The sequence below is a fragment of the Corvus brachyrhynchos genome, unplaced genomic scaffold, assembly GCF_000691975.1.
Source record: "Corvus brachyrhynchos isolate BGI_N302 unplaced genomic scaffold, ASM69197v1 scaffold5, whole genome shotgun sequence".
NCBI classification, from domain to species: domain Eukaryota; kingdom Metazoa; phylum Chordata; class Aves; order Passeriformes; family Corvidae; genus Corvus; species Corvus brachyrhynchos.
In genome coordinates, this window is record NW_008238321.1 from 8899780 (window position 1) to 8913140 (window position 13361).

The window sequence follows — 13361 nt, forward strand, 5'->3', positions numbered from 1 at the left end:
ATATTGCTGTGCAAAAGGGTCTGTTCTCACCTTTTTGTTTTCTTGAGGATTTGATTGCCAACTCAAAATTCTTTAATTCTGCCTATGGTGGGTTGGGCGTCCTTAGATTGTCTTTCTGGTAGGTGGAACACAGCAAAGGCGAAAATTCAACTAAAGTCCCTTAAAATTATCCAGAAAGTTTTGCGCGGATGTGTTGCAGTATGGAAGTAGGATAACCATCATTAACTGTTTGCTACTGACCAGCATGTTACATGGCAGGGAGGGACTTTTTCTCTCTGTCTCTTGTTTGCCAGCTATTTCAGTGATTATACCATATTCTGTACACTTTGAAGCTGTGCCCAGAAGTAGAAAAGCTGATGGTCTGTTTCATTCTCCAAAATGTGGCAGCTCATTACTAGGAAAACAAACCAAAGGGTTTAGTTTGCAATGAAGGAGATGTTTTGTTAGTGTGTTTCTGTTCCTTGTTGAAATGTAGTTTTGTTGAAAATGCAAATATTGTGGTCAAATATTAATTAACAGCTGATGAATGTTTTGGTGTCATACATTTAATCATAATTGTTTTTCAGATGTGTATAATGAATATTTTCCTAAATAATGTTTTTCTGCTGGTAAACTGATTTTTCCACATGTTTTTAATGAAGCATGACTTCAGTGCTTCACATTTTGTCTAATGGTTTGAGCATAACATTCTTGATGTCAGTGCAGTTCTGAGGAAAGAGTTTGTTGACTTAATATTGCAGAGACAGTGGAGAGGAAGAAAAGAAAGCAATGGCATTTTGTCTGAATTAATTTTACAGTGCCTAGTGATACTAAAGGGAAGGTGTTCACTGAGTGGCAGCTAGTGTTAAAATTCACTCTACTAACTAGTAGGCTATTTTAAAGTGAAAGTTTCAGTTCTGAAATGTTTAAATTTGAGGAAATTTGTACGTGTGGGCTCTTATCACAGGAACTGGAGGTTCTGTCTCAGGTGTAGAGATGCATCCTCTTCTCTTTTGTTCTCTCCTGCTGTGGTTGAGGGGGGGTTATGGAGGAGGTTTCTGCTGGTTTTTTTGGCATCCCCTGGCTCAGCAGCTTTTGGGAGAGCATCTTGTCCTGTAGCTGTGACCCTGCCAGGAGTGGGTGAGGACGCCCCTGTTACTCACAGAGAGGTGGGGAAGGCACCCAGGACTTTGTATCTTCACTGTTTCTCTTCACTTATTCCTCATCAACCCAGTTCAGCCAAAGATGCTGCGGAATGAGAGCAGCAGTCAGACATGGGTGATGAGAGTGTGAAAGACTGGGAAAGCAGTCAAGCTGGAAAACTGATGATTGGACTTGTTTACCTTAAAAAGCTGTTGAAGAAGAGGTGACAATTTGAAAGCACAGAGTCTAATGAATGAATGGTTTAGAGAAGTTGTTTGCGAGTTGTTCTCCCTGTCTGTGCAAGGCAACAACAAAGATATTCAATGGAGCTGAAAGGTGGCAAATTAAAAACTGATAAAAGAAAATGCATTTTCAAGCAATGAAAAAAGTAATGGGATTAATTTCCGCCATAAAACTGGCAAGGTCAGGTGTTTCTCAGGGTTCAGAAAGCCTGGATATTTATATGATCAATAAAAGTATCTGGAGGAGTTTTCACTGGGAGCCTGTTTATCAAATGTATTTATTAGGTGTCATGTTTCTGGAGTTGACAAGCCCAAGGTGAAGGTGCAGCTGGAATTTTGGTAAAGTACCTGCCTGAAGTGGTCTTTGTAATTGCTTCTTAAACATCCAGTTTTGTTCTTGACCACGTCAGGGTCTCAAGAGGAGCAGGATCCCAGACAGAAGGGTGGGTTATAGGCTCCTCTGCCAGCCTGCCCTGAGGTTTATATGGGATTTAAGGGCCAGCATATGGCAAACCTCTGCTCACAAGCTGCAGTCCTGAGCACTGAGGTGGCACATTTTCCTTTTCAAATGCAGAAAACTCTTTCAGAAGTGCAGGTCACAAGGTTAAAGATCAGCCCAGCTTCATGGTGCTCACTTGCTGCCTGAGAGCAATCGCTGAAGGTGATTCCTGATCAAGCTAATGAGACATCTTCCGTGGGTGTGGGCTGAGCTGTGCTCTGGGTGAGAGAATAAACTGATATTAAAAACAGCCCAAGAGGTGTTGCTTGGTGCAGTTTCCATCTTTTATAAGACAGTAGTGTTAAAATAATCTTTCATATTTTCAAAGGGTACAAGTTAAAATATGGAACCCTCATCATGTAGGTAATGGGAAACATATATGATGTAAAATCAGTTTTGACCTCATGCAAGGAAAGCATAGAATTTTAGTTTAAAGTAAAGGCTTATCATTGCTTTGCCCTGGATAAATCACTGGGTGTGATTAAATAATCTGGCCAGTTTCATTGCTGGGAGCATGGTTTGGGTGTGAAATGACCCTTTATGGTTATTACTGTTTCAAGAAGAATATACTTGAGTATTCTTTTGCTTTATAGGTGGTTTATGCAGTATGGAAGGTGCACACGGGGCCAGATTCCAGGCTTAGTTCAGTCTTCTCTGCCTGGTGTGCTCTCTGAAGGAGGAACTGCTGGGCTGCAAGGGCCAAGAGCTGTGTCCCCTCTGCCATGAGAATCCTTTATAGAGAGAATGCAGATATGCTATGGGTGACCTGGGAGATAACTTGATGTATACTTTGTGAAACTCTGATTGGAATCACTGATCTTTTATACCCTGCAGGCAGTAGAGGGAATGTTTTATGAATTAAGTAAAGTATGGGAAATTATTAATATTTTCTAATAAAGCAGTCAGGTGATGTATATTCTGAAGCATCACCTTAAATCCCTTTTTCTTTGCCTTCTTCAAAAAGCCACAGCTGGCATATTTCTGGAGTTGTTGACACATCATGAGGGGATCAAGGAATTACTTTTGAGTTCAATGGAATGTGATGTGGATTCGATGAACTTCGGTCTGATTTTTTTTTTTTGTTTTTTTTTTGGTCCCCTCAAAATGTGATGTGAGAGCTTTTCCCCCTGTTGCAGTTCTGTCTCAGCCCAAATACCCCAGGAGCAGAGCCCAGGTGGTGGGGCCATTCCTCCTCATTCTTGCAGAGATAATAGCATGGGCTTTGAGCACAATTCAGTTTACTTTTCTCCCAAGTTAATGATATTTAACGATGAACTTCGGTCTGATTTTTTTTTTTTTTGTTTTTTTTTTGGTCCCCTCAAAATGTGATGTGAGAGCTTTTCCCCCTGTTGCAGTTCTGTCTCAGCCCAAATACCCCAGGAGCAGAGCCCAGGTGGTGGGGCCATTCCTCCTCATTCTTGCAGAGATAATAGCATGGGCTTTGAGCACAATTCAGTTTACTTTTCTCCCAAGTTAATGATATTTAAGTGGTTGAAACTGCAGGAAACTGGCTGTTAAGAGCTTTAGAGGCCAGTATCTGGGTTACTTAGTAGACAAGAGGGAAAAGAAATCTGAGGGTAAGGAATGAACATGGGGTGAATTTTTATGCACTGCCAAGACTGGCAGCATAAAAATCTCATGTACCCATCTGTCTTGGGGTGACATTATGATGTGTATCCCATATCGCTGCCTATGCCCAGAAATTTTTTTTCCCGAACCTGGTGGGGGAGGGGTGGTTGTGCCTTCTCTCAGAGGATATATTTCTAAATTTGGCCAAACCGGTACACCATCACAAAAACTTTCTTCTGTATCTTATTTTTGATTCTTCGCTTTTTTTTGAGTAGGTGAATAACACTTTAGCTTTGTATTGCCAGTAAGTAAGGATGAATCCATTTCCTTGTCAGCTGTATGCTTTCCCTCTGGCAGTGATGGTAATCTAGTGGCTAGGTTGAAGAAGGTATGTTGAAGGTTTTTTGGGTGTTTTTTAAAAAGAAATTACTGTTTTTCACATAGTGTCAGATGGTGAGTGACCCTGTGCTGAGGCAGGTGAATAAGGCAGCTTCACACACAAGATTGCCACTGCCTGAGCAAATGGGACTGTGAGAAATGGTAGGAAAACGTGGGTTTTTTTGGACTGAAGAGATGACAAACACACTGGGACAGAAAAGCAGGCTCACTCTGGAGACAGGCAGCAGTGAGTGTTCCAGTAGAGGGCAGCTAAATGAAGAAAAAATCATACAATTATTTCACAGCAGCAGGAGGCTAAGAAACATAACTAAACATGTTAAACTCACTGTGAAGCAAGAGGACCCCAGGGGTATTTTAGTCAGATAATATTTAATTTGTTGCAGTGTCAGTTGTATGATTGCTTGTCAGCTGGCATATGGATGTGCTGTAAGCAAAATGGGGCTTTCAGAGACCACGCACAATTTTCCAGAAGATAGTAAGCAGGAAATTTATCAGAGATGGATTAAAGGAGTCACAGTGGATTTATTTGCTCTGGTCCATTGCCAGGATATAAGGCAAGCTGAGCTCCCTGCAGAGAGGTGTTGGAGGAGAGGGACAAGAGCTAGAAAGGGAGGGCTATAAATCAGGAGGAAAACCTATGGAATACAAGAGCATGTAAGATATACACAGGTATTTGTAGGAGTACATTTAAAGCTGCCAGCTGAATGTTGGCCAGGAGAGCAATGGGATTGCAGAGTTTCTCCAAAATTTAAGAATGGACGGCTGAGAAGCTAGGAGTGTCTCTGAATGCCTTGTTCTGGCACGTAAAATGAGTATTTGATCATCTCTCTCGTGTTCTCTGCCTGATTGTGTCCTCTTCCCACCACAGTTTCTCTGGGTGGCTGCTTTCTCCAGGCTTCCAGCCCTGGGAAGAAAGTTGCTGTTCAACTTGAATGGTAACCTGACTTTCTGAGCAAGAAAATGGCTCTGTTATGAGAGTGTTAGAAAACAGATGAAAACCATCCCTTGCAGAGAGATGATGGGACAGACAGGGATTCCTGGTTTGCTGTGTGCCTGTGGTTGTGCCCATCAGCCTTTCTGACCTCTCCCAGCCTATTCCTGTTAGGCATGGATGGAGGTGCTTAGACTTCAAAAGAAGGAATATTTTATTTTTCTCGGAGAAGCCTTAGTTGTAGGGCACAGCACATCTGAAAGGCTTCTTTATAGGTTAAATCCATCTTTAGATTCCTGCAGTAGCTTTATATTGGCTTGAGGGGCAAAAACACAAGCAGAGGGTTGATATATAGACAGTCACATTTGAGAATTAAGGATATTTTAAAAAATGTTTCTCAATGGTCTTGTCAGTGCAAGGGTAGAGAAATCTGCTGGATGTTTTTATTTTTATGAAGTTAACAGGCTTTTTTTTGTAAATGGTGTTTTAATTGAGGTCTTGAGTAGAAGGTCAATGGTGTGTGTATACATATGTGTCTGCAGTCAGTTCTGATTAGCAAAGTAATGTGAAAATAGGTCAGCCACGGAGAGAAATGTTGGGAAATGGCTGCAGCTGAGAAGGAAGCTATTTGTAGGCTTGGGAGTAGAAAATTTTGGTTTAAAGATGATTTGTATGGAAGATGAGGGTGGTAAGAGGAAGGGGAACCATTTTCCTTCTGGTGATCATAGATGCTGCTGAAGGCAAGGAGGGGTTGAGAAGTTTCTGGTAACTTAACTGTTGCTGGTTTTGTTAGCTGAGAACTCTTGGGCTTTTCGTTCTGGAAGAGTCCATCAGCTCTTGTGCCAATTAGCAGTGCTCCAAGAGGGAGCTGAGGGATGTGGCTCCCATAAGAGCAAAGTCTGACCCAATGTGTCTTTAGCCCCAGCTCTCCCTGCAGGCCTGGTGCTTCCTGCATTTTGCTGTCACTTGGTTGTTGCTTTTTCCCCTACGCTTTCCATAAAGCAATAGGACTTGAACACAGCTTTATTCCTAAAGTAGGGCTGAACAGTTTATCAGTCCCTTATCAATCCCTCCAGCCCTCAGACTGGGGCAGAACCTGTTAGATGTCAGCATCCCTGTTCACATTCCCTGGTTAATGCTTTTCTGTGGGGTACAGGGCATCTCCCTGCATCCTGCTGAGCCTGAAGAGGGCTGCATGTGTTTCCCATAAGGAGGGTGCAAACAGGGAGCTCTGGGAAAGAGGCAGATTCCCCCTGATGCTGCAGCCTGTTCATGGTGCCTGGTGGCTCTGCTGCCACACGACACTGTGTGCTTTGTTTCCGTGATTTTCATCACCCTGATGCAAACTCATTCCTCCAAATTACAGAGATGTTGTTGAATTGTAATTCTCTTCTTTGATAAACACATCACTGGAGTTAAGATTTATCGCGTTTATTATTTGCCTTTATTCAGTAGACAATTTACTTGTCAAAGAAGGACATTAGACTGTTTTGATATTATTCATATTAAGGCTCAGTTGATTGTTTCTTGTCCTTAATTCTTCTTAGCTGCTTGCAATTTGATTGTTAATGTTTTTTTCAAGTATTTTATGAGATACCAAAATATTGAAGTGATTTATAATTGCCAGAGTCTGTATCTTCTCCTCCATCCTTCTTTTAAAAGGTTGGGTCTGTTCCTCTGTCCTATTTTCAGTTGCTGTCTTGCCATTTGTGAGTTCCTCAAGGATATTTGCTCATGGACAAGAGATTAATGTGATTAATTTTATTAAGTAACCTAAGAATGTATTTTGTCAATAGGTCCTGACACAGTCTAATAGATTTAAGTATTCTTCAGTTATTTCTAAGCATATTTTGGTTTGTATTTCTGTGCCTCCCACTAATTTTACTGATGTTAAACATCTGGTCAAGCCCCACTTACCATCTCCCTTTTTCTATATATGAGTTTAAAGCAAGAAAGCCCAGACCTGTGTTACACAGTCCTCTCTCTCTTTTATTTGTGTTTTTACAAGAAAGAGTTAGCTAAATTATACCTGATTGCAAATAGCATCTGTTTGATATTGAAGCTCCATATCTTTCTTCAGTCTTGAAATTTTCCCTTATTATTACTAATTTGGATTTAGGAGTCTGGAGATGAAGGGGGGGGAAGAAATCTTGCCACTGATTTCTGATAATGAAGCAGCCTATTAACATTCCCAAAAATTATCATTAATTGAACAAAAAGCTGATGTAATACTTGGAATATTTCTGTGCCATCAAAAAAGCTCCAAGTGGGAAATATCATTCTGATTCCACTGTACAGAGTCGGTCTCCTCTGCCAGGCTCTAACCCGTGCAGAAGTGAGAGAGCAAGCGAGCTGTGCCGTTGGGCTGTGTATTAATAGTCAGAGTTCACTCGTGTGGAAATAAAGCAGATTTTACTGTGACTAGACTCTGTCATTAAAAAGCCATTATTGGAACTGACCGGCACAATTCCCACTCTCTCATTGCTAATGACAAAACAATCTGTTCTTTAAAAAACAACAGCCCTATATTTTCTTGCAGAGAACGGTGCAGGAGACCCACCAGAACAGGAGCGGGTGAAGAGAGGCAGTTGAAAGATTTATTGATCAATAAACCAGACAATTACAGCTTGTTTATAAAAGGAAAAAAAATAAAAAAGCCACCTCAAACCTCAGCCCTGCGAGCAACACTGAGACTCTAATAATGATAACTCTGGCATCCAGCTTGAAAGGATAAAAGTCAATAGGAAGATATAGGATTTCAATAAAATTATGACACTAGATAAACTTTACCCCAGGAACACATTTTCCCTGGGTGTGTGACTGACTTCAGTTAGATTTGTAACTTTAATTTCTTTCTTATTGATTTTTCTTTTCTTCAACTAATTAGAAAGTCTGTGGTGAATGGGGGGTGTGTGTGTTTGAAGAGGGGCTAACGAGCAGCAGCAGTAGAAGGGCCTGAACTTATATGTATGTGTATAAGGTCAGACACCTTTTTATGGTTTTTTGGCTATGTTTTACTGTTCAGTTGCTTCCCATACCCAGGCTCTGGTGCTCCTCAGTTGCAGGTATCTGTGGGCTGCCCCTGTGATGTGCAGTGCTGTAGTGACTTGGGTGGTGGTGGCTGCAGTGATGGTGATGATGGTGCTTACGTGAGCCCTTCTCAGGCCTTTCCCTAAAATTAAACCACAAATCCTGAACGAGCCCACTTAATGTTTCTAAACCACTCTGAAGTGTGAAGGCTGCAGAAAGGGACTTTCTTTGAGCTTCAAGATGCTTGTCAGCCAGGTCAAGTTTTGGTTTTACACAGAGGGAGTAGAGGAGCTGGTGGGAGGAATGGGGAGAAGCTTCATCTTAGGGGTGGCATTTTGCAGAGGTGCCATCCTGTTCTTTCCCATAGCACATTTCCAAGAGATTAGCTCTAGTTTCTGGTTAAAATTATAAAATGTGTTTTCTTCTTAGTTACTTATGCAATAGTAGGAGGAATATTTATTTGATGAATGGGCTGGTGCTGGCAGAAGGAAGGGAAACGGTTCAACCTTTGAAAAAAATCACTATCCTTCCTCTTTTTCAAACTTACATCTCCTCAAACACAGCTGCAAGCTGCAGCACCAGGGTTTGCTGTAGGGCATTAATTTCCTATGTTTATAATGAACATCAAGATTATTATTCTGCATTTAGGGCATGTTTGGAATGAGCTGCATCTCTGTTCGGGTGTTGACTTAAAACTGGTTAAGGTGAAGAGCACCTGGAATTGTGCCAGGGTAGGGCCATGGTGAGTTAGCAGAGGTTTACCCTGTGCTGGGTAAATTTTGGAAATTCCCAGAGGAACTGCTTTTTAGTAATTCTGATGAATACTCTCCAGATAGGAAGCAGCAAAGCAGCTGTATTAGAATAAGGTTAGAAAGGGCATCTGAAAATGCCTTGGGAGGATTTTGATGGGTCGTGAAGAATGAGGAAATACTGCAGCAATTACTAAATTAGGATTACATTTTAGAGAATCTTTTTAGACAGAGGACTTTTCAACAAGAACTTCTGTTTCCTGCCAAACTAACAAGATCTTTAGGAGCGGGGAAAAAGCTTTCAATAAGTGCTCTTGATGGGGAGAAATTTAAAAAATGGAGCTGGGGACCACTTGTTGGAAGCTGAGAATTGATTTCACTAACAGTATTAATACTTAGAAATAATTAAAGAGGATAAGTAAACTCCAGGATCAAGTGTTTAATTGTGCCACCCTTTAGTTCAGCTTTTCAGCACCTTTTTTTTTTTTTTTTTTTTTTTTTTTTATAATACAGCTTCTGCTGTGTTTACCATGTGTGATTTTTCTTGAGAAGTTTACTCTTCATTTCAGAGAGATGCTTTGAAGGGCAAGGGCTGTAGTTGATTTTAGGGGAAAAGGCAGCCTGTAGGGTTGGTTGTGCTCCCATGCAGTTTTCCCATGCTCACATGAAAGCTGGAGTTTGTCCTCCTTGCAGCTCAACAGCCCAGGGAGCTGCTGGGATCTTGATGGGGATGACTCAAATGACCTCATGTTCAGCAATTAATTGGAAGCCAAGTGTGGTGGGAGTTGCCAGGGGTCCTGTTTGCTTTTGAAAAAACACCAAGGATTTTGGGACTGCCCCTGCTGTAATGGAGAAACATAGCAGTGGTAAGTTATCACATGGATGAAAGATGCTTAGGAGAAAATGAGGACAGCGGAGCAGCTTGGAGAGCAGAGAAGGAGAGAGGATGCTGTAATTGCAAATCTAATTGCAACAACATGCAAAGCTCAAACCAATACCTTCACTAAATGCTGTCATTATGTTCTCTTCTGTGCTCTAGAAAGTGATTTGGCTGTAAATGGGGAATGGAATTCATCTCCTGAGCAAAAGCAGTTTGCCTTATGGAGTGTGTGCTGGGCAGACTGGGTGATGCTGTGGGTGCTGGAGGGGGAAGAGGAGGATGGAGAGATCCTGTCCTGCTGCCTCTCTGCTAAACAAGTTCATCACAAGGCAGGTGTGGCTGCATTTGGGTTTTCTTTTTCAGTAACGTGGATTTCCTTTCACATGTCTGTCAGATGAACAATTCTAAACTATGGCAAAACTGTTTCCCTGGAAAAGTATATTTCTCTTCAGTCAAATCTGGGCTAGGAGCTGGTAATAGCTGCTGGTACTATTTATGTTAAAACCTGTCTTTCTTTATAATTTTATTAAGCCAGTTCCTGTAGCCCCAGGCTGTCCTTTGGTCTTGGCGTCCTTTTACCTGCTGACCAACCCAACTATCTTGGCTGACCTTTCAGTCCATGACATGCTCTGAACACACTGTACCTCTGGCAGTGCCCCCAGTCTTGCTGTCACACCTTGAATTTCAATGTTCCTTCCCTTGCCACATGGACACTTGCTATCCACATTCAGTATTTGGCCTTTAGGTTTGGAACGAGGAGATAACCTTTGTATCCCTGTGTGCATATTGCAGTGTAACCAGTAACCTCCTTAAACACACCTGACTTCTTGAAATTTTCCTTTTGTCCCCATTCTTCTTCTCCATCAGTGCCTTGGAGGGAGGCATTAGGTGCTGTCTGAAGCTGGGAAAGCATTAGGAATACTTCAGCCAGGACCCCACACAAAAAGTTTTACATTTAGCTCTGAGCCCAAGCCTTATAGTTGAGAAGCCGTTCTCAGGGAGGGGAGAAGGATCCTTCTGTTTGTCTTTCTCTGCAAATGCCTGGTTATAATTGCCAGCAGATAGAGAAGTGAGCCAAACACAGTCTGCCAGACATTAACCTCTGAAAAAATGTTTGTTACAAGCACTGAGTGTTGCAGCATCTAACAAGTGATAAGTCAGATACCATTTTGAGGATATTTGCTCTCAGCCACTTTGTTCGATGTCAAATCTGTTTCATTTCTGTTGTGACAATTCTGTTCTTTCTTTGCTGAGACTCTGGCAGGAAAAATGTCAAGTACAACACTAAATATTTTGCTGAGGAAACCCATTCAGCCATGTTGAATTAGAAGAGTGTCTCTAGGCAGGCTCTGTTTTCAGTTGCCATCTGCTTGTTAGAGTGTCTGCATATTGCTTTCCTGCAAAGGGTATGGGGTTTTATAGACACAAGACAGTCTAATTTTTCAGTCTTCACAGCAGCAACATTTATTTTATTAGAACTGTGTGTCCGTCTGTGCCTTGATGCTGATGTGAAGATGATGAGTGTACATCCCTCAGAGTTGAGTTGCCGCGTAAAAGAAGAGTGGGCAAAAATGTAGAAAGTTCTCCTCGGAGCGTGGCCAGGGGCTTTATCCCTAAAAGCTTTTGCTGTTGTTCCTGGCAGGGAGGGCATTTAGAGGCTTTATCCCTGAAAGTTTTTGCTGTTGTTCCTGGCAGGAGCGCGATGGAATGCGGGCCATCCTGGAGTCGTATGACAGCGAGCTGACCCCGGCAGAGCACTCGCCGCAGCTGGAGCGGCGTATTAGAACTGTGTGTCCGTCTGTGCCTTGATGCTGATGTGAAGATGATGAGTGTACATCCCTCAGAGTTGAGTTGCCGCGTAAAAGAAGAGTGGGCAAAAATGTAGAAAGTTCTCCTCGGAGCGTGGCCAGGGGCTTTATCCCTAAAAGCTTTTGCTGTTGTTCCTGGCAGGGAGGGCATTTAGAGGCTTTATCCCTGAAAGTTTTTGCTGTTGTTCCTGGCAGGAGCGCGATGGAATGCGGGCCATCCTGGAGTCGTATGACAGCGAGCTGACCCCGGCAGAGCACTCGCCGCAGCTGAGCCGGCGCATGCGCGAGGCCGAGGACATGGTGCAGAAGCTGCATGCTCACAACACCGAGATGGAGGTAATAAAGCAGCATCCTGCTCTAACCCCAGGGGTGAAGGAGTTGAGACCTCCAAGATTGAATTGCCTGGTGATGGGATCTGCTCTTGCAGAAGCCAGATTTGCGATGTTCGTGCTTCGAAATTCCAGGATCAATAAGAGCCAAGAGTTATTGTTCTGCAGCTGAAGCTGGCAGAAGCCAAGAATAATCATCTTTGGGTGTGCTGAGTGTGCTGTGCTGCACTGCATGGCTGGAGGGACAACCACTCCCTGTGGTGAAAGGGTTGTGGTTAAGGGGAAGTGAAGGGGTAGCGGGTGTGGGGTCTTCTGTGGTGTAGTGAAAGGGATTCACTCTATCACATGTGTAATCAAGGCTCTTCTGTACAGAGTAAGCCACTTGTGTCTACAACAGCTTTACTTAAGGGTTGAAGAAGTAAAGTATGTGTTTGCTGTAAATTCTTCACTTCTTGACGTTAGGCCTGAAAACCCCAGATTTCTGGTCACTATTAAGTGCTTTTTACTAGGTTTTCTCTAAGAAAGAAAACCATTCTGTCCAAAGGTAGAAGTATCTCTTAAAGGCATTCTTATATTATCTTTAGTTCTCTTTTTGAAAATTTGGAATCTGAAATGTGACTGTGGTGAGCTAAATGTTAACCTGCATCAGCCAAATTGTTCCTCCCTTCTGTTGTTCTTAGTGGAATGGGCTTTGTGGTGATGAGTTGAAATACTTTGAATATGTCTGTGTCCTTAAAGCTTGGCAGTTTTATTACATTAGGCTTTACAATAGTTATAAGTATGTGAGTTTTTCTTCATGTCTAATTCCCTTATCATGTCAATTTAGATGCTATAACTCAACTGGAGTAGACTGGTAGAAATTGCTCCTTGGGTTCATGCTCAAGCCATAGAGTTGTCTCACTCTGCACAAAACTGCTGTTTCTGGCATCTTTAAAAATGCTCTTTCCTTGTGTTGGGAGATGGGGACTTACTTCAGGCAGTACTGGCTCCAGTGATCTTTAAATCCTTAGAACAGCACAATGTGGTGTAGATCAGTGTCCTGGTGCAGATCCATTTCATTGCTGTTTCGCAGAAAATGAATTCTGCAAAGTTTTGGGCAAGCTGGTAAAGAAGTTAGCTGGTAACACCAGATAAAATGGAAATTTGCCTGAATTCATCTGCCTTGGAATGTTTGTCTATTTTGTCTTTTGAACATTGTATTGCTTCCCAGCAGACAGAGCAGGATTAAATGATGCTGACATAAAGGGATAGGTGGCTATTTTATCCTGCTTCCTTAGTTGCTCCCAACAGTGGCTCTAGGTTGTTGCAGGGAGATTTTCTGAATTGTTTCCTTGAATATGTCAGGTGTGCTGTCTTCAGGCAATAGTAAATTATCTTTTCTTCTTCAGATGAAAGCATGGAAGAGTATGGGAACAATTTGGTTATACTCCTTTAATTATTTATAGGGAACAAATTCTAAGTTTATTTTCATGGATATGGATTAAGGGCTACATGGAAAATTTCAGAAAGGAGCTGTGTTCTCTGGAGGTTTGTTGTGTGTGATGTCAACCTCTAAGCCTTTCAAAGACTTTGCTAGAAGCAGGATTCAAAGACCTGATAGTTTCCTCACAAAGTAAAATTTTACACTTCAGCTTGATTGTGTTTGCCTTTCTGACTGCAGTGTTGGCTGCTGAATCCCATCTGTTTTGAAATTTTGGGGGAAAGCGTGTTGTTCTAGTAAAAATTGGGAAACTGGAAAGGGAAATTGAGGTACAGGCAGGACCCCTGGTGCTTCATCATCAGGAGCAGCAGCTGGAATCAGCT

The 13361-nt window shown here is 42.2% G+C and overlaps 1 protein-coding gene across 1 annotated transcript in view; it reads left to right on the forward strand.

Annotated features, from left to right (window-relative positions):
• MAD1L1 (MAD1 mitotic arrest deficient like 1) overlaps positions 1 to 13361 on the forward strand; it is a 350530-nt gene that overhangs the window by 132200 nt on the left and 204969 nt on the right. The window contains exon 12 of the mRNA XM_008633475.2: positions 11425 to 11565. Coding sequence (XP_008631697.1) covers positions 11425 to 11565 — 141 coding nt within the window. The remainder of the gene's footprint in view (positions 1 to 11424; positions 11566 to 13361) is intronic.